Source organism: Rhamphochromis longiceps, linkage group LG7, assembly GCF_057381845.1.
Source record: "Rhamphochromis longiceps isolate RC_006_pf linkage group LG7, R_longiceps_female_GT1.1, whole genome shotgun sequence".
Taxonomy (NCBI): domain Eukaryota; kingdom Metazoa; phylum Chordata; class Actinopteri; order Cichliformes; family Cichlidae; genus Rhamphochromis; species Rhamphochromis longiceps.
In genome coordinates, this window is record NC_140563.1 from 66,151,898 (window position 1) to 66,176,245 (window position 24,348).

At 41.0% G+C, this 24,348-nt stretch overlaps 1 protein-coding gene across 4 annotated transcripts; it reads right to left on the reverse strand.

Annotated features, from left to right (window-relative positions):
* Positions 1 to 4,197: 4,197 nt before the first annotated feature.
* Positions 4,198 to 20,903, reverse strand: anln2 (anillin, actin binding protein 2). 4 transcript variants are annotated; one of them, XM_085414871.1, is made up of 24 exons: positions 20,764 to 20,903; positions 19,861 to 19,960; positions 19,578 to 19,745; positions 19,177 to 19,251; positions 18,284 to 18,468; positions 17,973 to 18,065; positions 16,949 to 17,033; positions 16,233 to 16,442; positions 14,602 to 14,912; positions 14,376 to 14,467; positions 11,520 to 11,649; positions 10,953 to 11,088; positions 10,507 to 10,695; positions 10,291 to 10,417; positions 10,059 to 10,107; positions 9,314 to 9,367; positions 9,201 to 9,233; positions 9,093 to 9,114; positions 8,484 to 8,590; positions 7,993 to 8,046; positions 7,429 to 7,515; positions 6,706 to 6,813; positions 6,053 to 6,201; positions 4,198 to 5,539 (listed from the first exon to the last, which is right to left on the reverse strand). In XM_085414871.1, exons 2-24 carry the CDS (start codon positions 19,952 to 19,954, stop codon positions 5,383 to 5,385), a joined length of 2,715 nt encoding a protein of 904 aa, XP_085270997.1. In that variant the 5' UTR covers positions 19,955 to 19,960; positions 20,764 to 20,903; the 3' UTR covers positions 4,198 to 5,382. The 4 variants fall into 4 exon arrangements, with proteins under 4 accessions (XP_085270997.1, XP_085270996.1, XP_085270999.1 ...); XM_085414870.1 differs by having other exon boundaries at positions 9,093 to 9,117; XM_085414873.1 differs by lacking the exon at positions 16,233 to 16,442.
* Between the last annotated feature and the right edge of the window lie 3,445 nt (positions 20,904 to 24,348).

Sequence of the window (24,348 nt, forward strand, 5' to 3'; positions counted from 1 at the left end):
GGTGCAGAGAAGTACACACCCCCATCACCATCAACGGCGCTGCTGTGGAGAGAGTGAGCAGCTTCCGGTTCCTTGGCGTACACCTGGCTGAGGATCTTACGTGGTCAGTACACACAAACAAAACAGTGAAGAAGGCGCAGCAGCGCCTCTTCTTTCTCAGGAGACTGAAAAGATTCGGCATGAGCCCCCGCATCCTCAGGACCTTCTATCACTGTGCCATTGAGAGCATCCTCACTGGATGCATCACCACCTGGTATGGCAACAGCACCGCCTACAACTGCAAAGCTCTCCAGCGAGTAGTGCGGTGCTCTGAACGGATAATTGGAGGTGAGCTTCCCTCCCTCCAAGACATCTATAGGAAGCGCTGCCTGAGGAAAGCGGGGAGGATCATCAAGGACTCCAGTCACCCCAGCCATAAACTGTTCAGACTGCTTCCATCAGGAAGGAGGTTCTGCAGCATCCGGTCCCGTACCAGCAGACTGAGAGACAGCTTCTTCCATCAGGCCATCAGACTGCTGAACACGTCATAGACACCTCAGCTTCACTACTGGAACTTTAACATTATGCACTCCACACTGTATATAAATGCCACTTGTTTTGCACATATTCAACTCTGTATATTTTATATATTTTATTATTATTATTATTATTTTATTTTATTTTTTTACTATTTAATTTGTAAAAATGTGTACACACACACACACACACACACACACACACACACACACACACACACACACACACACACACACACACACACACACGTAGGAAAATATTTAGTATACACATCCAGAAATGCATACACTATTATATATTGTACATATATTTATTAGTTTCAGGTTGGCCATTCTTGTATTTTGCTCGTTTGTGTTGTTGTGTTTGCACATCTCTGTTGCTTGTGGGGCTCGCACACAAGAATTTCACTCGCATGTGCTGTGCCAGTGTGTCTGCACATGTGATGTGACAATAAAAAGTGATTTGATTTGATTTGATTTGAAAAAGGGGAGATATATATGTAAATCAGCTGTATTGTGAATATAGCTGTATATAGAAGATGGAAAAGGCTACCAGGCCTGAAACTTGAAGTCAGTGAGGAAGAAATTTAAATGGATTACTTCTGATGCCCAGCAGAAGGCAAAACTCTGATTGCAAAAAGAGCTCAATGAGGAAAACAAAAGGCCACTTTACTTACTTTAAAGTCTTATTTATTAAACATCAGCTTCATTTAGTAAAAGCTGGTTCCATTTCAAGCCAAAAAGACTTTTTTTTAAAATAAATGCTTCAGTCAGAATCAGCTCACTTGTGATATCTGGTGTCGACAGACTGAGATCAGAAAAATGCAAAATGAACCTTCACAAACTAATAACTCTTCCAGATCTTTAAAAGAGAGTTTGTCTTTAAAAACACCATCCCATTGTTGCATGATCTCTAGAAACACTACCTGCGTAGGTTTCATATTATTTTTCACAAGTTTTGTTAGCATAGATCTTTGCATTAGCTACTAGACTGTATATAAAAGATAGCAGTAGTCCCTGCAATATTGTCCACTACTTTGGAACTTTGAAGCTTTAACATTAGTGTTTTGGCTGCCAGCATATTGACTTCTTTGGAGCCAGAACAGACCATAGTTGCATGAGAAGGTGGAGTAGTAAATATTGGCTAATGCTAGCTAGTTCGGGGTATTAGTAGCTGAGAAGGTAGAGCAGGTCACCTACTAACTGGCAAGGTGGCGGTTTAAACCCTGGCTGCCAGTCTGCATGCCAAAGCATCCTTGAGGAAGATGCTGGACTCCAGGTTGTTCTCCGATGCGCTCGCTGGAGTGTGAATCTTATTAGGCATAGATAAAACAATGCTTATGTGAATAAGATGTCATATAAAAGTGCAAAATTGTAGGAAAGCACTATATAAGAACCAGCCTGTTTATAATTTAGCACGCTGCACCAAAAGAAAGTGCAACACATAGCCACTTGCTAATAGTGCTAAGTAGCTAAGTGCTAAGGACAACATGCAGCTCACAGCTCCTTGTGTACATCCACATACCTTTAATACCATTATTAAATTCACCCAGTATTAAGTTATTCACAGACCATAGACCTACCTATATTGGGCAAGTTTAGGATTTTAACATGAGACTGATTCACTTTTGGAACCAGCCTCAAGTAACTACTAAAGGAAGTTCATTTTGGGTTGCAGTTTGTTTGTGGACCCACGGGCAGCTTATATTATTGTGTTGGTGAGAAATTAGGAAGAACCATATCAATAAGCTGGAAGGTGCTTTAAAAAAATAACTGAAGTTTATGTGATAAATTACAGGTATCATTATAAGCTTCATTTTGTCTCTTACTTTAAGCACACTACCCAGACAACTCTGGGCACCATCAGCTCTTGTATCTTTACCACACAGGCACCGTTTCCTCCAGAGCCATGTAAGGAACAGAGCTGAGGATGACGCACCAGGATGTTGTGCAGAATGTATTCCTGTCAGGGTGGGACGACACTGATAAGGACAACAGGGCCGCTGACCTGACGTTCCCTGCTCCTGTCACACTGACAGCAGGGCTCAGTGCAGTCAAGTGTTTCTTCCTCCGTCTGTGTCGCTGTATGCTTGGTCGCTCCTTCTGCTGCAGAGTCTTATATGAACTCACAGCGGCCCTGCAGGATGAAATCAGATATTACTACTGAGACCTTTACACCTCAGGCTTTCCGGTCTGCTGGAGGAAAATATGTCACCATCTCGTGGTTGCAAAGCAATACATTGCTGCCTTGAACATGCTTCAGTTATAGTTATAGTCAACAGTGTATATGATGCGCAACCAGCATGGATACAGCACAGCACACCATCTGGTTTAAGCGTCATTAAATTTTCAGCAGCATAATGAGTCTAACAGCATTTGCTGAGGAGTGCTGCCTCACATCACCTCAGGTCCACAGCCAGTAAAACCAGCTGAGACGGTGTGGGAGTTTAAAAGATGGGTAAAAGTCCAAAAATGTAGTGAGGGGACAGATAAAAATAAGAGTATATTGCACTGTGTTTCATTTGTCCAATCAACTTTAAACTTAGTAGGCTTGTTGCAGTGGAGCACTTTGAGGTGTCCGGGACACCAATTCTTAGATTTTGGGTAAATCAGGCTCTGTTACTGTTTTCTTCTACAGTAACTGTTGACTGCTTGACACTGAATAATTCCTGAGCCTTTTACCTGTAAGTTTAACCTAAACCTAATTCTAACTTTAATCCTAAAACCCAGACTTGAACCCTCAAACAGGCCTTTGAAGGGATGGTGCCCACAAAGAGAGCTGGGCATGTTTTCATTTCATTTTATTCATCTTTGCCTTTACCGAAATTACAGAACAGAAATTTTCTATCACACCTTCCTGCCTGAAATTACTCCAATTGATTCATGTTTGGATGAGTGGTTCTCAAGAAAGTTGCAACACACATTGTTTAAAACCCGGCTCTGCTAAACAGGCACAATCACACACATTCTGGGAGTTTGTCCTTATAGGTGTCCTTTCTTCAAGAGCATATTTTATGATGTGTTTAAGGTCAAAGTGTAAACTGTGGCTACAAAAGCAAAACAAACCTCTGACGCACTCACATTTCTCTAGTAAGACTTCAAATTTAACGAGCAGAAATGGTTTCGTTCGAGCATGTTTACATAGCTGTAATGAATAATGAACTGGCTTCCATCTGTACTGATCTAATAGACCAGTTCTACATTCCTGCCCCACAATCTAGCAAAGCTCTGGCAGGCATAATGCATCGCCGCCCTGCACCCAGAGGATGAGGCTGCTGACACAGCCGTACGGCCGTCCTGAAAGCTCAATCACGTGACCCGCTGCCCCTTGTTGTTGTCATCACCTTGAGCACCGTAACACCCAGCGGCGCCTCCACCCAGAGGAGCAGTGGGACGAACAGGAAGTCTAATTCTAGAGTACTTCCTGTATGACATTCCTGACCTGAGCAGCCTTCCTGCCAGATTCTCTTAAGCGCCCCATGTATAGCAGGTTTACGGCTGAAATGGCTACTTTTATATGAATACATGAGCAGGCGAGTAATTGTAGTAAAACCTTTGGGGATCTGTGCACAGGCTTTCAAATATTTTTTGCATTAGTAGGAAAAATGGTGTTTATTGTTAATAATTGGTCATTTGTTTAAAAATCCCAGTCTGTATCATTTAAACCCATCAGTCAGAACACTTTTGTAGCAGTTATACTTCATTTATTTTACCGTTTGGCTTCCATTAAGTGCATAGAATGAGAGTTCACATCATCAACATTTAGAATAAAGTGACAGAGATGGACAATAGCAGAACATCAGGCAGACAGCATTCATTGCAACAGCGTGTCAGGGGCCTCCCCAGCTGAAATACACGTAAAATATGATTTTATTTATCTGCACTTGTAATGCAGAAGACTGACACTTTTAGAAATAAAACAGATGCACTGACTAGCAGTTTCATGGCTGATAACTGATGACATTCAGGGTATTTATACACATTTTATCATTTAGATTCATTTAATTTATTCCCTCGTGTGCCAGGAGGAGAAATGCATGCATACTGTATCCAAACATATGGATATATGGAGGGTAAACAACAGCTACTGCTCTTACTAAAAGGCAGATTGGCTGATATATTTGAACAAGACCAATACAGATGCTTACAGATTTACCAGTATTTGATTGATTATGATATATGTTGGTGCATCCCTGGTTTTCAGCACGACATCATATTAAAACTAATTATATACAGACTTCATCTCCTGTAGATATTCCATAGAATTCCACAAATTCTTTGGAAAAATCCCAAGATGATTATCTGTCAGTAGAGAGGTCTGAACGCCTGCCGAGAATAGATTTTACATTACTTACTCCCATTCAACACCAGCCAAAATTAATTCTACAGTTTTAATTATTAGTGTTTCTGTCCATTTCAAACACGAAATCCCAGATTACTACAGTTAAAGATTTATACCTGTATATATTTATTAGTGTCTCTATATAAATTTTAGCCTTCCCATTTAAATGATACAAAAAATACAATCTGAATCCAAATAAATGCAAATTATAGCAGAAACATATATGAGGGTATAAGGCAAGAGTCATCTCAGATACTGAAAGTGCCCTTTATTATTACCAGCAGAGGCTGAAGCAGCTGATTGCCACAAAAACATAGATATATATATAAAAAAAATGTAAATACTCAGACAGCTGTGACTTGGGAACCAAACAAAAGTGTTTGGATTCAGGTTAAAAAGAAACACATACAAGGAAAAAAAAAAATCTCCCAAAGATAAATCAACGAGACACATGTCAGCGAGGCAAACACTCTGAGATGAAGAGTAAACCCTGAAGCACATCCCAGCAGGTGTCTTAGTGATGTGTTACAGTATACTCTCCCTCAGGTTCCCACTGCTGGACGTGTTTGCCTGCTGACTCTCTGTTTGGGTTCGATTCCACGTGTGAAAGTCCAAAAGAGCCTGGTTGAGCTTCTCCATCCAGTCCAACCTCTCCTGCTTGGTGTCTGCCGAAAACCAACACCTGAAACAGGAAAGGCCTTCGTCAGTTTGTGTGCAGCTATTAGTGTCCAGCCTCCACCCAGTGAGTGGTGTCACCGAAAGGTGTTTCCCATCAGCTGTCAAAAACACAACACCCATTGTGACATCACTAGCTGGGTGCAGCCAGAAGAGCAACGTCATGCGTCATGCTCACTGTAAACAAATGTGGAATAGACTGGCTTAAATGTGTAAACCAGTCAAACAAAATTAATCAGTGAGAAAAGTAGATGAGCTCAATTTTGTGAGCAAAGCCTTAATTCTCTTAATTTTTCCAACAAGCAAGCAAAACGAGCCATCATGCACAGAACAGAGGTCCTGACAGTTAAACCTGAGCTTTTCCTGCTGGATAAAAGTGAAAAAGTCCGTTTGCAGCTGTGATTCACACTGAAAGTAGGCTGACAACAACACATTAAACACTTCGCTCTAATGTTCCTGTCTGTTTGTGCAAGCAAAGACCTCATTTTCAGGGAGTCGGGGTCGTTAAATTCCTACTTACTTGGCTGCGGCATCCTGGCTGAGGTCTTGCTCCTGCTGCGATACGCTGCTTACCAGCTCAAAGGTGAAAGGTCGAGCACACAACTCCCTCTTGACAGGCCTGACGCACTGACTCTGTGAGCTGGAGAGAGAGATGCTGCCTTCTGCCTCCTTAGAAGTTGAACACAAAAGACCGATTTAAGGTCACTGATGGCAACAATTAAACTTGGCCAGTTACAGGGTACGCCCTTCAGAGTCGCCTTCTCATGAGTGCCTGTGCAGGTGGTCAACTACACATTTACATTTAAGTTGCTTACCTTGCTAGTTAGAGCCACAAACAGCAGTCCCTAAAACTAATTATTCACGTTTTATTAATGTAACAGTTTCTTAGATTTAAAATGTCAGGGTGCTAACCACTGCTGATTGGAGCTAGAGCTGAAAACAGAAAAGTCCGTTTAAAAGTTTTGACACTGCAGCAAGCAGGCATCGCAGTAGCACAGTCATAAACTTCCACTGCGAAACCTAAAAATAGCATCCACCCCCAGAAGCTACTCAGACATGCACAAGAAGATGACACTGAAGAGATGGCAAAATTTAAATCAGATATGCTTTTTGATTTTTATGGGCTGGAACTTCCATATTTCACATCTATGTAATAAACCTGCTCGTTCATACCTTTGTTTCTCTGTCATTTGGATAGTTCCAGTAGTACAGGTTGCATTCCTCCAGGACAAAAAAGCAGCGATGCCAGACCCCATACCCACTGATCAACTCGAACATCGTCTGGGAACACAAACACAGCAACAATGCAGTGAAAACAGGCGTTTAAATTTAGAGGAAAATGATTTGATGTGTGTAAAATTTAGCTGAGGCAGGATCTGCACTCCCTGCAATGTGACTTTAAGAAACTGAGACATGACTTCAATTTCAAAATTTTTCCCCTTTGATATCTGGAACATTAATGTGTGCCTGGCACTTTGTCTTTGATTTGACTCACTGGTCCAAATTATCTGATGCTCACGCAACGAAGGCTTCAAGCTTCCAGATCACACTCGTGATTCATCTGCGTGGCTGGCTTAGAAACTAGTTGTTAAATGGCATGAGAGAATTTTTTCATTTTCAGACAAAGCGCTTAAGCACAGTTTCAGGAAGTCTCCACCTATGCTAACATGAATCATAGCTGCCAGCTGGAAACAGGAGTTTTTGTTCTGGTCTGCAGCCTCTGTGAGCTCAGCATCGTGACACTGAACCAGCTGCATCTGCTACAGAGCGGCAGACGGAGTGTGAGTGAGAATGGAAGAATAAAGTAAAACACCCAAGAAAATATCCTGCTAAGATAAATCTCTCTGTGACATACTCAGGTTTTTCTTTAATATAAAAATATATAAAATTCCTGACCAGGAAGCCTTGGTGCTGGACGTCAGAGTGGCTCTTGCTCTCCAGCTGCAGGTAGATGTTGCCCTCTAGAGGGGAAAGAAAGGGCACCTAAAGCCAGAAAAGGACAGGGAGGGGCACACAGTGTCAGACTGGCAGGATTTTAAATGGTGGTAACAGAAAACAGCATTTCAAATACATCCCAACATGCTTTTCTACACATAATCTAACAGATGACCGGCAGTGGTCACTTCGACAGCGAATGCTGCCGTTTTCCACGGAGTAAAGATAATTTCAATCTGCAGGAATCAAGAATATAGGAGAGAAATGTAAGAACATGTACACTGACTACACATGCAGTAATATGTATCAGCGAGTTGAGATCACTTTATGTCCTTAAGAACAAGTTTCACATTCAAAATGGCAACATAATGGATAGCCTTTAATTTCTGAGATTCGTTCAAGTTCTTTCTTATCTAAAGTGACAGCAAAGTTATTTACAAATAACCCTCGAAGGTTTTTATGAATTATGAAATAGGTGAGTTTTCAGAGAGGTGGAGGGGTGACAGAATTGTGAAAAAGTGAAACCTTTTCCTGAAATTCATCTCCCAGCAGCCTCCTGACTTTGCCATCCAGTTTCATCTGAGTGAAAGAAGCAAGAAAAGAGGGGGAGGGACACAGACACGTTACATCACCAGTGGGCCCGTGCATGTGTGGAGTAATAACAAATCAAAAGGGGGAAAGCATGCGGGGTGGTGTTTGCAGCACTGTGCTTCTTCCTCTCAGGCAGCAGCAAATCCCAAAGACAGTGCTTTTATTCAGCTGCATCACTCAATCAGCAAATTCACATTTACACAACTACACAGACAAAAGAAGCTTCCATTTGTATTCATCTTATTTTTTACTTCTCAAGCTTTCAAAGACAAGTTTCCATCGCCAAGTCCTATTTCTCTTTACCAAAACTCACATTTCCACTAGGTTCCAGAGTTGCTGAATAATAAAATATTTGTAAAAATGTTGAACAGGCTTTCACCAACAGTCCTCCTCAGTGTTCACCCCAGCAACAGACACAATCTTACCTTATCCAGGGGGAATTTGCTGTGTCCCAGTGAGGCAAACATGATCTTATGAGAGCCGACCAGACAAAAGTTACTGGAGCGACGGGTGATGAGAGGAGGAGCAGCAGCTGAAGGAGCAAAAGCAAAAACATGACTAATGTGCAACACTTAGAGCTGGAAGTATATCACCAACCACCATTATAACCATCTTTGTGCCAGTTTGTTCAAAGAGTGAAACAGGACGAACTGAAGCCTCATCGGGGTGTTTATGCTTCAAGTCAAGTTTATTGATATTGCGCCAAATCACAACAAAACATAAGGCACTTTATATTGTAAGATAAAGACCCTACAATAACATAGATAATAATACACCCCAATAAGCATGCACTTACAGCTAAAAATCAAGTTCAGTCTAAGACTTAACAGTGAACTTCATGAAAATAAAATTTAGGATCCAGCTAAAGAAATACTAAAGAAAATGGAAACTATACTCCAACTGAAGCCAATATAAAACATTTTAAGGCCTTTGGTTATAAATATGCATTTAAGACATTTGAAGACCTGTAACCATGCTGCTCTTTATGCACTGACAAAATAAAATAAATTAGTGACCAAAATAAAACAACTTACATGTTGAACTGACGCTGGATCTCTGCTGGAAAATAAGACAAATGAATAAATAAGAGTAAAACTCAAAGTATAACCACGATTTGATGAAAAATAAAACTGAAACCTCACCGTGAGAGTGTTCAGAAGCTTTCTTGGAGTGACCTGCACATGAGAAGGCAACATTAATGAATTTAAACATTGTATATATAAACATGCAGTGAGCTCAGAAATGACCAGCTTACCCGTGGCTTGGTGGAGGCCCGCTCCATGGTGCAGTTACTGGCTGAGGTTTGGGACTAGATGGCAGAAAAACAACATAATAAAAATATAAAGTAATTTCAGTTTTAGACAACAACACTCCACATTTAAAATCAACACAAACACAAAAATAATAATAATACATATTTTACACATTTGGTATATTGAGCAGTAAGAAGGTCATTAAAAAACAAATCACTAGGCCTAATGCAGCACACCTTAAACTGCCTTTAAAACCAGCACACACCCAAGCAAAGGGCAGCCTAACCAGAGCCTTATACAATCCTGCTGCTAATGCTGAACGACCACAGCTGTTCAACTACACTCCGATTACTGATAGGCATTAGTTAGTCTCCCCTGGCTTCAGAACTTATAACTGAAGTAAATCTCATGAGCTGTCACATAAAGAAAAAACAGTGGCTTCTGTATTTAGGTGGGAGGACTCCAGGACGGCCCCTCTCCCTACAGGATCGCCAACTAACAGCACGCCAGCTTACAACAGCCTTCCATCAGATACCACAGAGACATGCCTGCAATGCTGCAGCAAACAATCCAACCAAGTCTCTTCAGCTAATCCATTAGATACACTACAGATGTGTGTATTACATTAGCACATCTGGCTGCAACATCACCAGTTCACAGTTAACGCACATGAAAGGTTTATAATGATTTAAAACGTGTATAATGTAAATAGTCATAGAAAATGAAGCTCTATAGATTGTGACTGACCAGGCTGTAGACTTCCACATCAATTTCAAAGGATGAGCGAATATCCTTCCTGAAACATTAAGACGAAGCAATGCAATGCATTAGGATACTTTGCATATCAATTACCACTTAGTAGAGTCACAAAATGAGAAATCAAAATGCTGTTTCAGAGCCGCAACATGAAACGTCACATAAGGTCAAAGGCCACAAACATTTGTTCCAGTTTAAGAGTAGTTGATGAAATGCAGCTTACATAGTGACAGATGTGGGGAAGGAGATGGTGTCTCCGTTCTGAGCATCTGCAGCTGTGGCCAGAGGGGTGGCGACGATGTTGCAGGGTCCGTAGCGGATAAGAACAAAAAAGTAGTGACTTGGTCGACCTAAATGACAAACAAAAACAACATCGTGAATGTTAAGAGTGAAGCCATTAAAAACCAAACAAAGGCAGAAATCTTCTCAGCTGCGGTACCTGCACGGTTGTGTGAGGAGCAGACATATTCCACCTTGAGCGGCAGCTGGATGTTTGTGATGCTGACAGTGCCTCTGCAGGGCTGCTGGGAAATAGATTCACTGTCCTCCACTGCTGCCTCTCCAGATTCTGAGCTCCTCTCCTCCTTCAGTCTGGCCACCTCAGCCAGCAGGGCAGAGCGCTTCTCACCTGAAACAGAAAATATATCATAAATGCAAGGAAGACAAAATAGATAAATATTATAACATATCAGCAAAGAATTGACAGTTGTGGATATCACACTGTCAGTTTTGACTGGTTCCTAATCTTAAAGACCAATGAATGACCAATAACGGCTGCAGAGAAGAAGCTTAGATGACAGGAATGAAAGTGGCTTATGTGAAGAAGCATTCCTGACTCTATGCTGAACAAAGATGCGGTGGTTTAAAATCTTGCAGTCTACATACACGAGACCAGCAGCAGTTTCTCGGCTTCGGCCTCCTCCAGTGAGCCTCGCCCGTGCTCCTCATCCGTACAGCAGTTCAGGGCCTGCAGCGTCTGGTTAATCACAGTCTGCAGTTTCCCAGCTTCTTCATTAAGAGCCTGGACACAATCGACCAAACCCAGAGCATCACTGATACATGTAACATATTCAAAAGGTTCCACAGTTTTTGGGGTTCTCACTCTTTAAGAAACATTTTGTTGCACTACAGTTCCAGATACAAATAACATAAGAGTGTTATGAGGGGCGATCACGTTCGAAAGTATTAAGTTCCTCTGCATAAAAGTCTCCATTAAAACATTCCACATGCTTGAAATTTAGACCAGATGAATGTCGAGTTAAACATAATTTCAGCTTTTTAAATTCATTGCTCTACTGATTTAGTCCTGCTCCATTTGTTGAAATGGAGAAAGACTTCAAATTTCTGTTACTCCCTGTGTAAACTTCAGGACAGGTAAGTTGTTGGACAATATTGAGCTTAGCCTTCCGTAATATCAGTGTTTTTCTAAACTAGTCAAAGCAAACTACACACCGTTATTTTCTCCTTGATGTTGACAGGCGGTTGAGGCTTGGGCGTCTCTTCAGCCCGTCTCTGAACCCCCGGAGTGACGCTCTGAACGATGGGAAGCTTACTCTGCCTTTGTGTGCGGTAGGCATCGATGCTGACAACCAGAGAACAAACAAACATTAACATAAGGATAACAATGTTTGAGAAACAATGTGTGAGTGCTGGCACAGTTCAAGAGTTCACAGAACAGTGTGGGTAAAGCATCATGGAGCTTTCTGAACATGCACAACATGTAGATTTGATTCGTTACACATTAGGCACCAACAACCCCACCAGACTGCTGAAGAGCACAATCTCATGTGTTGGTGCAGACTGACTCAGTCGTTTTTACTAACAGACCTCAGACTGTGCAAATGAGCCCACTGTGAGATCTGATAATGATATTATTGCAGTGTAACTGCTGTAAACTGATAAAATGTTCATGATCCTGAATTTGGATCAGATAGTTTTTTTCTGTTTTAATAACTTGGAGGAATTATCCCATTATATGAGGAACTAGAGAGTGGTGTAAATGTATGGAGATTAGTGACTACTGCCAAGGCTGTACCAAAATACAAACAAACAAAAACTTCTATCCTTTACAGCACAGGGGTCCGTTCTTCGTACCTCGCTTACTACATCCAAGATCAAATCATCGCGCTAATTCTGAGCTCGCTATTCCGGTTCTCCGAACACACCTGTTGTTGACGATTAGTATAGCTGGATGAAGTAATGTGAGATCACTGGGTGGCTTAACAGGGGCTACGCATCGATAGTAGAAACATTGATCGGCAACCCTTTGATTGGTCGGCGAAAATGTCGAAGGAGCGCGCTCAGTATTTTTCGGCAGCAGAGCAAGAACTCTTGATTGAGGGATTTCAGGAGTTTCAGAGTTTAATTAAAACGCAAGGGAACACTGCAAAGGCTGCAAAAGCAAGGAGAGAGGGCTGGCAGAAAGTTGCTGACAAATTAAACTTGTAAGTAATTTAATAATAATAATAATAATAATAATGGATTGGATTTATATAGCGCTTTTCAAGGCACCCAAAGCGCTTTACAATGCCACTATTCAGTCACTCTCACATTCACACACTGGTGGAGGCAGCTACGGTTGTAGCCACAGCTGCCCTGGGGCAGACTGACAGAAGCCAGGCTGCCATATCGCGCCATCGGCCCCTCTGGCCAACACCAGTAGGCGGTAGGGTAGATTTATTATATTATATTACATTATATCCTCTTTCACATTAGAGCCACAACAGGACCCACTAGAACATGGGAACAAGTAAAAGTGAAATATAAGAAAATTCTACAGAATGGTAATATTTATCACTTATATTGCTTTTAGTCTCTTGAAAAGAGACCCTGAAATAATCTGTTTGTTTATAACAGCAACCAAGAAAAGGGCAGAGCAAAAAAAGACAGGTGGTGGTCCTGCACCCCCTCGTCAACAAGTTGGTTAAGTAAATAATATCCTCACGGGAAAATCGATATCTCTCAATGAGCACACTGTCGCGCTGAGCTAAAGGATCCTGTCTGTCCTGCAATATACGCTGAATTCTGAGGACTCTCCTTATCAATCTTGCACCTTCCGCAATGGGCTGCTCGCGTATACGGACAGGACATGGCTGCGACAGACTTCCCAAATCCACCTTCGCTTTTATAGCCGTGGTCATCTTGCTTACATGAAGTAATTTACTATTACTACTCTGAACTGTGAATTACATCTGAAATAATCAAATACATGAAATAGAATGATTAATAGTATATTTCCCTTTTTTTTAGGAAATGACCTGTATGTATCTGTATGGAATCAATAAAAGGATCAAGTACTGCATTAACTTTAGTTACATTGATGTTATTTATTTATGGTAAAACAGTGGTAAAATATCGCTGTTGCTTTCGTATAAATGAAGCGGACATACCTGAGTGGCCGCGATCTAATCTTGTTTACATAAAGTGAGCCTGCTCCCGAGCAGGTTTACGCTTTGTTGCTATGACAGCAAGTCCCGGATGAGCTTCGGGGAACCGAACGATCCAAGATCACACGAAATCGTCAACAATCAAATCCAGCTAACTTACTTAGCCAGGTACGAAGAACGGACCCCAGGTGTCAAACTCCAGGCCTCGGGGGCCGGTGTCCTGCAGGTTTTAGATGTGTCCTTGATCCAACACAGCTGATTTAAATGGCTAAATTACTTCCTTAATCATGTGATTCAGGTGTGTTGACCCAGGGTGATATCTAAAACCTGCAGGACACCGGCCCTCGAGGCCTGGAGTTAGACACCCCTGCTTTACAGCTTCAGAGCTCACTTTATATTTTATGAGCCAACTCTGTAAGCATCTTTTGGAGTATCTCAAAGCTCTGAACATTTGGGTTTTTAAACAATTTGAACACAAATGTATTACTATTACATTTGTGCAGCACGGTGGCACGGTGGTTAGCACTGTTGCCGCACAGCAAGAAGGTCCTGAGTTCAATTCCAACATCAGGCCGGGGTCTTTCTGTGTGGAGTTTGCATGTTCTCCCCGTGTTTGCGTGGGTTCCCTCCGGGTACTCCGGCTTCCTCCCACCGTCCAAAGACATGCAGCTTGTGGGGATAGGTTAATTGGATAATACAAATTGTCACTAGGTGTGAATGTGAGTGTGAATGGTTGTCTGTCCCTGTGTGTTGGCCCTGCGCCCCCCGCAACCCTGAAAAGGATAAGCGGAAGCGAATGGATGGATGGATGGATGTATTACTATTACTCTTTACGTTTGGCAACAGTTTGACTGTGAAAAGATAACAGCTGGGATTTATTATAACCTGTATTTGTGTATGACCATGTAACTGCTGTGATTACCTGTACAGGGGAGCAGATTCAGCAGGATGGGCGCTAGTTTCCTCTGGTGTCAGGAGCAAAGGAGGGATGGGCTCCTGGCTTGCGGCCAGTCGCTGTTGTAGGAACATTAGCACACATGTCATAAGTTGTGTTGTTTACAGGGCACTCGTTAATGCTGTCTGCTAGTGGAGGACACCAACTCTTTCAGCTTCTGAGTGTAGCTTCTATAGACTGGAATAAATCTTACCAGTGGGGTGACCACAGCCTCTACAGACTTGCTGAGAGGAGAGAGGATGCCAGTGGGAGGAAAGTTGAGCAGCTCATCCCTGATGCCATCAACCTTATCACTCTCATCACTCTTCTCCTCTTTGGTCTCTCCCTCTTCTTCACTTTTTTCCTTCTCCGTCTCCATCTTATCGTTTTCGACGGAGCAAGCCCCAATACCACTGTCGTGATCCTCAGGGCCTTCCATCCTTTCAGCATATTCGAGCACCTCCTCGAACATCTGATCGATAATTTCACCAGTGTTGGTCTCCTCACGAAAGCTCACTTCAGTATCTGAAAAATATCACAAATGTATGAAATCACTTTGAATCATTTTCTGACACTTCAAATGCTTCTGTGCAAATAGCAAATCTGTGTTTTAGACATCAAACAAATCATTTCGTACGTTCTTCTCAGCACAGCTCTGATGAAATAATTGTAATTGTTCAATCTAGACAAAAACCACCCGTGTATTTGTGCACCATGGACCAATACCATAATCTTTCAAAACATGCACCTCATGTCCAACAGACTCTTTCACCCGTGAGTTTCCACCTCTCCTAAAGTGTCCTCAGGTGCTCACACTGCCCTCACCTGACAGGGCGGTTTCTGTAGAGGTATTGTTGTCAGACACCCCTGAGCTGTTGATGAACTCGGGCTCCAGAATAAAGGAAACCTTCTTTGAGCTCTCTCCTCGCTTGTGAGTGTCTTCTGTCAGACTAACGTCAAGATTCACCCTTTCATCGACAGATTCCTGCCCCACCTCCAGGTGATCAGATGGCTGGATCTCTGCTGAGGTCTGAGCTCCATCAGCCTCTGTTAATGCGCCCTTGGGCTTTACCACAGGTTGTGCCTCATCTTCTAGATTTCCCTCTAGTCCCGCATGCTCATTTTGTTCATTTTCAAAAGAAGTAGGCAATGCTCGTTTGCCTCCATCTGAGCATGTGCTGTCTGACTCTTCTTTTATACAGACTGTCTGGGTTTCCTTTGACTGTTCAGCTGCATCATCATCGTGACTGCATAGTTCCATTTCTTTCTGCTCTTGTTTTATTGTAAGAACATCACTATCTGCTGTAAGTAGACCCTGACTACCTTCTTTACATGACTCCATGCTCTCTTTGTCTCGGTCTAAAGTACACTTCCCTCTCATTGAGTTTTCTAAACAGCTTTCTGGTTTGGATTTGTCATCTTTTTGTATTTCAGAACAGCCAGCGGTCTTAGTAGAGACATCAGAACGTGGACCATCATCCTGGATGTCAGTGGGTTCATTTTCATCTGTTTTCTCTTTGTTCATTTGGGATGATTCCCCTTGCACGTCCTTCACACATGCTTCGTGTACTTCATCTATGGCGGATTCTTCCTCCATACACACTGTGCTTTGAGGATATCGCCACATCCTTAACTCCTCATCTGTCGATGGCTCAATCTCCCCGTCACTACAGCACGAACTATCCATCTTTTCATCGTCTTCAAAGGCCAGCATGTCAGAGCTACCCTGTTCACTTACTGTGGACTCCTGTGATGTTTCCTTAACGTTTGACTCATGTGGAAGAGTTAATTCAGAGAAGCTTTGCTCATTAGATGCAGTTAAGTCAGACATGTTCTGATCCTCACCAGAGGGGGCTTTGAAGAAACTGTGATCCTCGCTAAAAGAAAGCTTTAACACAGTTTGGCCCTCTGGTTGTTGGGGACCTGGCTGCTCTTCTTCATTAGCAGACAGAGCCTCTTGCGTCTGTCTGGGTTCTTCACTGAGAACACACCGTTTCTGCATTCCAGTCTCTGAATAAGCTGCAGGAGCTTCAGAGTGACCGGATGTCATCTCACCTGTTGAGAAACAGGAGTCTCGCATCTCATCACTACACACCTTTTATAGCTTTATACTTGTTAAACCTTCAGAGCAGTTACTGAACATACTGAGTCATTTATATAAAGAGCACAAAATCTGTACTGATACTGAAAAGAAATACCATTTTAGATGCGAAATGAACTTGCAATTAAATTTTTTTATTAATTAAATTTGCAAGATGTAATCAAACGTGCTCTATTAGTCGCATTATTCCTAATTATTGGTTACATAACAGACACAAGAGTTTACAAAATATTCTGAAATGTAAAACTTTTCTCCTTAAAAATGAGGTCAGACGAAAACAAATTGAACAAATGGCAAGTGGCCTGAGATTACATCCCTGGTACATAAGTGCTGTTCGAATGCGTTTGCCCCAATACAGATGTTGCATATGAAGTCCAATACTAATTAGAATTGTTTTTGTTTCACATTATAGAAAAATATATGCTTCAATTTTAAATCTAAATGACACCCAAAGCCTTACCTGTCATATTAAGAGATGCGCTGTCTGCATTTGTCGTCGGAGGTTCAGTGAAACTACCGTCTTTCACATCAGCGACACCTTGATCCTGCCAGAAGATCAAGAACAACAGGATTAAAGAATAAGAAGGAGTTTTATTGACTATAATGATACTATGTTGATGACTACATACAAAAGGAAATAAAAGTTCAGATAAAAACAAATTAATTTAATTAAGGGACAGTAAAATTGTAAAAGAATTCTAAAAATTAAAAATCATGAAATATAAAATTCACAGGAAGAAAAAACAGCCCCTAAACAAAGTGAACCAAGAAAATATTGACAGGGTGCAATAATGCTGAACAGTGCAAGTCTGTACAATCTTCAAATGTACAAGAAGTGCATGAATCCACCACTGCACACCAAACATGACCTTTGTTACCGCAGTGACAAGCCAACATCCCCAAAACCATAGAAGAGAAAAGAAGGTGCAGAGTAAGGAATGAAATTCTGTCTCCAGCAGTGCTTCAAGACATATTTAATCAACTGATCTCTGCCCAAGTCTATGTGGCCCATAATACCAGGTGACTAGACAACGCAGGGTTTTACACTACTGACTCACATCCCAGAGGCATGTGGGAGGCCACTGCACTCTCCTTTTTGATCTAGGAACACTGGAGGAGGGACCTGAAGGGCCACAAGGAGTCCTCTCCTGTTTATATAAACTGTCATGTTAAAAAAATCTATGAAAACCAACAGTGAAAAATGAAAAGTACAGTTTACAAAAGCTATAATCCACAAAAACGAGTTAAAACCCGAACAAAGTTTTAGTCAAAGCAGGACGTGCCGAATTCTTGTTGACACTGACTGTGTGCATCAATTACTATTTACTGTTTCACAGCTGTGATACTAATCCACACTGCTATACTTGATGGCAATTCAAGCACGAAGCTTTAATTTACCCATCGATTTTAAAATAACAGATAATAAACTATGACAGTTTATTATCGGAGCTCTGTAGGTGGAACGTCAGGGTCTGAAAACTCACCTCTGCTAAAGCGGAATCTGAGCTGCTCCGTTTCAGCCAGGCGTTCTCAGCGATGGGCTGAAACGGCACCTGACTCAGTTCATGCTCCCGCTCCTGACCAGTGAAAATATATCAGATTTTAGACATTTATCACAAGCATAATCAATTATCCAGTATTTCAATATTACAAAAAAATTATTTCTTTCTATGTTTTTTTTAGTATTAGATTTAAATAATAAATAAACAAACAGAAATAACAAATTTCCCCCCTTAAGAACCAGCACATGGGAGTGTTGAATGTGCATTTCAGTGATTAAAGCTGTTAAACCAACCTGGCGGATGCGAGAAACCTGCTTTGAGCTGGGTGTAGTTGAGCCCTGGAGTTTTTGTTGGATGACTGATACAAAGCTGGAGCGTGTCCGGGGGTATTGGTTGGCGGGGCTTGGGGTGTTGGTGGGGCTACTCTGGAAAGAGGCCATTTTGAATCGCTCCATCCGCTGATTGAACTCTGCCTCACCTGGAAAATATTTCAGACAGTGTTTAAGTCAAAGGTGGGGTACTAAAGACCAATTACCTTAAATAACTCTAACAAGGTGGAATGATGGCCTTAAGCTTTTGTTGGTTATCAAATTGAACCAATGAGCTAAATTAATAGAAAAAAAAAAAAAAAAAAAAAAACAGTCATCAGGTGAAAGACTCAAGACCTTCATATTAAGGGATTTTTCTGGGTCCAGATGCTTCTCATGCACATCCTCCCATAACACTGCATAGATATAATGCAAATAACAGTAATGCTTTAAATATAAAGTAACAAAAGAAAATATTTGTGAATGGAAATGACAGCAGATGATTGGAAATCAGCTACTGCTCAAAAACAAATTATTTAACTCTGAGTTAAATCATTCCATAACTCATGTTAGCCAGATGTATCATAAAAAGAAACACCTGTCATGTTCACTACTGACATACATTCACTGCACATGTTGTGTTATTTTAGATTAGAACTTAGCAGCTGGGTGTTGCAAACTCAGGGACGGGCAGTAAGGCCAATGTCAGGACTGAACTTCAGTCTGTGTCCCTCTGTAATACACTCTAATTAATGGAGTCATTACAGTAAGCAATCTATTTAGGCTTCAGTCTTTAAGACTGAAATTGTTTGTAGTTAGTTAATAACAGGTGATGTTGATAGAGAGGTTTTTGAAGGTGTGCTCATATGTAATCTCACCAAGGAGAGGCTCTTTGTGGCCCTTGCTGTCCCCGCCTGGATCCGAGAGGCACCGCTGTGCAGGAGGAGCTCCTCCTAAAATACAACACACTTTGTTACAAACTACAGGAATGATCCAACTCCCACACAGTCACTCGGGCTCAACAGAAATTACTCAACATCTTGACAGCAGGTCTTATCTTGCTTGTAAATAATCTAGTTGACTTTTGATCTGCTATCTGAAGCATTACCTGAAATGCTGCCAAAAAACAGAGAAGTTTGTTAGCTACCCAAACAAAGCCAGTAGTGCAATAAATTCCACCTTTGTGAAGGTTTTGTCACAACTGTACTGTACAGATCAGTCAAGTATTTTGTCACATATTCAGCATGCATGAACTTGTATGCAGAAAACAGTCATTTACCATCTCTTCTCTGGGTGAGCTGTTGAACTCGTGACCGGACTGAGGGAACTATTGGTGTGTCGGGTTTGGTTTCAAGCTCTGCTCGGCGTCCAGAGGAAGATGCTTCAGGGCAGTGGTTCTCCTGACCGGCCGCTTCCAGACGGCGCCTCTTCTGACTGTCATTGGTCTCTGACACAGTAAGACATAGGCGACAGGCATAAGGGACTCCTTCTTGTAAATATATGTATATTTTGTAAATATAAAGAAGAAGGAACCTTGACATTGGTTTAAGCCACAAACAAACCTGGTGCTGAGCAGTTATTGTCCTCTGAATCCGACAGCGGTGCTCTCTGTCTCTTCAAGCCCATATTGTTGCCATTTTCCTCACCTGCTTCCATATCGAGCTTCAAAAACATTAAGCACTGAATAAGTATTTTTAAGAGGTCAGTTTCACTGATTTGAAGATAAAACTCGAAGACCATGAACAGATTTACTAAAGAGTAAAGCGGTATCAGCTAGCAATAGTTACTTTCTCAATAGAAACAAGCCACATCAGAAAAAAAAACTGATCAAAATCCAAAGAAATAACTGCATGCCAGATTGAATCTAGCTTTGTAATTTCAACAGTGACTAATGCCTTTACCGATTTTCCAAATAGCCGCCATATAACCAAGTTTTATCCTGTCTATGGCCATCAAGCTTCACTCCCGACCAGGCCTGCTTCGAAAATCAGGTCAGTAAACTCAGTGACATTTATCTGCCTACAACAAAGTTAAATAAATTTGCAAAATTAAAAATGTTCTATTATTAAATGACACAGATTACCGCAGCTAAAACTAAACGTGAAAACGCCCCGTTTCAGCTTGGCTCGTTTTTAAAAACAAAAACACTGCTGGCTGATTGGCATCGCTCTTCAGCGAAAACTGAAGCATTTACTTAACACAGCGACAACTTAGTTATCTACGCCAAGTTTTTCTTCTCGTCTCCGAACAACCTGTCACGCTAAAACATACTAGATTAGCACGCTGAACGCATCCACACCCTGGGTCAGCTTGGCTAGCTCTTTTCAAGCTAACCTATCTAAAGTTAATGCTAGTTTAGCTTCCAATTAGTTAACTTAAGCAACAGAAACTTAGACCGGTAGCTCGAGTTTGTCTCTATATGTTTTGTTTCTAAATGGCTCCCCCCCTTTTTTTTTTTTTTTTACCTGAGAAGATATCCGTAAGAAAGTACAGGTGTTACACGGGACAACCTTAACTAACAGAAACCACGAAACAGTCCTCTCGTTGTTTGCTCTCTTCTTCTAACTTTGAATTTCAGCGGGTCTTCTGACGTCAGAGGAACGAGCGATTGCAGTACCGTAAATATTCATAAAGAGCCCCGATCTGATCTTTGCCGTGCGGCTCCTGTGGGGCGTTAAAATCTGATACTGCGTCCATTCTCCAGAAATAGTAGATGAACTCTTTTAGTTAAATACCCACCGATGATTATTTACATATTTGTTTTCCTACTAGTTGATGTAAAAACGGCTTTTGTGGAAATTAGGTGTTTATATTACGGTAAAAACAGAGTAAACGCGCGGACGGTTGCTGACTTTGGTAAATAAGGTTGTAATAAGCTTTCCCTTCCTGGAAGTTATGAAGTGTACCACATCTTTGCTGTTACACAACTGTCGTATATATTTAGCTTAATATGATCTCAGAGCTCGTCTCTAGTATGTTGTCTGATTGATATTGTTGAGGTTCCATTTAAAATATCTAAGCTACACCTATATATATGAACAGCGTTTAATTATTATGTGATTTCTCTGTTTGATGTCCTGCAGACAGCCAACTCTGTTGTTAAATATTATAAAGCTCTATGACATACATGCAACGAGTAGTTACAAAAATGACCAGTAGGTGTCGCAGATTGCTTTCAAAGGTAAGGCTTGGCGAGCATCTTTGTAACTTTCAGAAAACTTCATACTAGACACAGTATAAAGCTGGTATGAAGGTGGAATGAATGGAATGAATCTCAGCATCATCAGCTAATGAATCTGTGCTACACTTGATGTAACCTGACCATGAGCATCACAGCTGCCGTGCACCAGTCACACAGTAGTGTAGTCTAGTGTAGTGTAAACCCATGACAGCACAGCAAACCAACCTGTTTATCCTGCACTAAAGTATATTTGTGCAACCTTTAAATAACACAAAGTTAGCATACCCCAGTTTGTTTTTCAGCATGATTCACAACATACAAAAATGTCACATGTAAAGACCAAATAAAACATGAAAATATAAAAACATGAGGACATATATGTAAAATTTCAGTTGATCAGATACTACTGAGCAGTCCTTACCTTTAAGTGTAGCCTCTCCTCCTCCTTTCCTGTTCTGTCTTTCGTATCTTTTTCCACCTCTGCGTAAAGTTAGTACCGCATCCGTCACTTATGGGCAACTGCACTGGTTCTGGTGATGCCAGAAATATGAAAAACACCAGTGCATGTTATCTCCTGACCATGGTGATTAATACAGGAACATGATTGCCTTTGACATGAAACTGTTTAGGCCCAAATCTTCTGATATTTGAAGGCCTGCAGCAACATGAAACAATAACTCCCCTTAAATGTGTTAAACCAAAAGCAAGAAGCCTGTTTTAAAAATGTAAGGAGGAGAAAGTCCAGATCTTTGTTTATATATGTAGGGAGAAATTGCCAGAAAAATAAATGCTCTAGTAAAGTACTGATACCTGAAAATTGAACTCAAGCACAGTAACAGAGTATTTGTACTTTGTTACATCTCACCTCAGCACGACAGTAGTGAAATTTAAAATGGGCAGAGACAAAGAACTCTGAATTGAAACGATGGCAGTAAAAGTATAACTTGCAAAGGAGAAATCGTGTAGAATCATATTTGTGTGCAAAGTAAGCGAGCTTCAAAGTCAGATGCTGTTTGCTAAACTCCACCCTGATGGTTCAAATCCATAAAACGCAGCACCCCTCGGAGCAGCAGACCATAGAAATCATGGGACCTATTTCTAACGGAGCCTTAGGTCCACCCTGCCCTGCTACACCAGAACTTGGGATTTCTGCTACTCTAACTACCAAATTCCACTTTAACCCATATGTTGAATCAGCAAATGGTGAAGATGTAGCTTATAAAGTTGATAATAATGCAAATTAGTTGAAGTTTCTAAATTATTTCTCCTCAGCAGTTCAGTATGACTGGATTTAAAAGGGAATTGTTGTACTTGGGTGAAGTTATTTTGGTGATAGTCAGTTCAAGCTTTTCTCTATAGTGAAAAGCTCTTTTTTTCCCTTGTAAAGTAACTTGCTCCAAGAGCCGACAGCAAACCAGTGACGTGTGAAATGATTCTGCTGACAATGCTTCAAATGTATGTTTTTCCACACTTACACTTTGTAGACAGTTCCTGTGCACTCACAGCGCACGTTTCCAACCGCAAACAGTGAGTTACATTCATTTCCTCCCACCTCGAAACTGATTGTGGAATGAAAAACCAAACCACAGACGGACAAATGTTGACCTTTCCATGTAGGTCCAGTCAGACCATCTCTTACACAGTGAGAAATATACACGAGCATATTATAATGAAGGAATTAGATATTTGTTATTGTAAAAACTAATCTGATACAGTACGTGGTTATAAACAAATAACCCAGTAATTTATATGACTGTACACAGACTTTGTTTTAAAAAATAAATAACCCTTTTAAGCTACTTACATTTATTTAAATTGAATTTCTGTGTCTTTTCCTCCATGATGAATGCACTGCAGTGTTATAAATATCACTTCCTTGTCCCCGATGTCTGCAGCATAAACCCAGGGAACTGAATTTGAGTGTGAAGTCAGTGAGGTCAGGAGGAGCAGAAATGGGCTCAGAAGCAAAATATCATGAATTTGAAGCTCTACTGAGGTATTTTATTTTTCATTTTCATTCTATCAAAGGTTTTATTTTTCAATTTAAATCTTCTTTGTGATAGAAAGTCTAACAAGGACACCCAGGAGAGGTTAAGGTAGAAACTGGAGGTGGCTGCAGTAATGGCCTAGCTGAGCACCTGAACGGAGGAAACGCAGCATTTGTTGATGTGCATGGGTTCTAGAGTCCAGGTAGACATTTTCCTCAAAGGATTAAAGGGAAGCTTAATATTTACAGTTAGTTTGTCTAATTACTTCTGACCAGAAATATTCCTAAACAGTTAATTTTCAGGGCGGATGGAGAGTAAGGATGAGGATCCAAATGCAGGAAGCCAACTTTGCCTGAAGGTGAGCCTTGAATATGACGATTAACAGGAAGACCAATATAACAGATTATAAAGTAAACAAAAAAGTTGACCCTTCACTTAGAGTGAAACCTCAGCAGAACTTTGAACTCAAATACATTCACCAAGAATTAAAGACCCCAAACTATGAAAATGAAAAATTATTCAAGTTATGCAACACTCTCTAATCATGTACTAGAATCATGCACTACTTTAGCTCATTACCTGTAAAATGTAAAATGTCACTTGTTGAGCTTTTTGAAACGTTAAATATGAAATTACCTGCCACTTTTTGAAAACGTTTTTTTTTAACATAAAAAAGCACTACTCTTTTTTGTTGTTGCTCACTCCAGTTCTGTTCAGCTAGCAAGACTAAAGTACTGAAGAAGTCAAAGTCAGCTTTATTGTCAAAAACCACATGTACAGATCATACACAAGCCACGGCCCTCAGAGTTACACTAAAACAACAGGAAGATAAAAAGATCAATACAATCTTATATAAACAACAGTGTTCAACACAGTCCGGG